The sequence below is a fragment of the Sinocyclocheilus grahami genome, unplaced genomic scaffold (genome assembly GCF_001515645.1).
Source record: "Sinocyclocheilus grahami isolate Dianchi unplaced genomic scaffold, SAMN03320097.WGS_v1.1 scaffold79.1, whole genome shotgun sequence".
Lineage (NCBI taxonomy): Eukaryota > Metazoa > Chordata > Actinopteri > Cypriniformes > Cyprinidae > Sinocyclocheilus > Sinocyclocheilus grahami.
In genome coordinates this window covers 1877299-1878120 of record NW_015505258.1, presented here as the reverse complement: position 1 = coordinate 1878120, position 822 = coordinate 1877299, and the positions used below count along the sequence as shown (strand labels likewise).

The 822-nt window shown below is 40.8% G+C and overlaps 1 protein-coding gene across 3 annotated transcripts in view; it reads right to left on the bottom strand.

Annotated features, from left to right (window-relative positions):
- The window catches only part of LOC107586273 (phosphatidylinositol-binding clathrin assembly protein-like), an 11064-nt gene that overhangs the window by 6881 nt on the left and 3361 nt on the right, over positions 1 to 822 (bottom strand). For 2 of the 3 annotated variants that reach the window (XR_001609341.1, XM_016273557.1), the window contains exon 2: positions 503 to 607. Coding sequence is in view for 1 of the 3 variants with exons in the window: in XM_016273557.1 (XP_016129043.1) it covers positions 503 to 607 (105 nt within the window). In the remaining 2 variants the exon portion in view is untranslated. Of the gene's footprint in view, positions 1 to 171; positions 284 to 502; positions 608 to 822 lie in introns of all 3 variants that reach the window. The other variant, XR_001609340.1, reaches the window with a different exon arrangement.

Genomic DNA, 822 nt, shown 5'->3' with positions numbered 1-822 from the left:
ATATATATATATATACAGTATATTATATATATATATAATGATAAATGTTTTACCTGGATCAGTCAGTACTGACTGCTATAATCTATTTGTACAGTCTACATCTAGCAAGAGGCATGAGATGAAACTGACATGGCATGCAAGACCATCGGTGAGCACAAACACATGCGGTACCTAGACAAAAGACGAAGCTCTACAAGAAATCCTTGAGAGAGAGCTGTGCAAAGGGGTCTTGTCCTGGGGCTCTGAGAGGACTCTGACTGGAAGGGCTAGAGGCAGCGGAGGGCTAATGCAGAGAGAGAAAGGAAAGAGCTTGGAGTGACAGGGAGAAGCACAAGTGGAGGAGGAGAGGAATGATCTGCAGTTTGGGAGGGAGTTCTCTGTCTTCATGGCCCATATCAGAACACAATGGACCATGATTACGAAGAGTGTTAATAGAAAGCTACATTCATCACAAGAACAATGTAACGTACATGAAAGTTTAGAGAGATTGTAGGGGCTGTACCTGTGCGCTGGACACTGATCCGAACGGATTGGATGGCCGCATGACCGGCTGTGTGTACATCATTGTGGGCTGGGTCATCATGCTCATAGAGGGCATCTGTGGAGGCTACAAAAATCACAACCATGAGGAATCATTCAGCTTACAATTTCAACAAATTGTCAGCTGGTTTCACAGCAGAGTTATCAAAGTTAACTAAAACCATAAAAAACTAAAACCTTTTTATTTGAAATAAAATCAACATCAATTAAAATAAAAAACAAAAACACATTGCAGCTTGTTGTTGAAGCAACATTTCTCATTTTCATTTAGATTAACCTGAT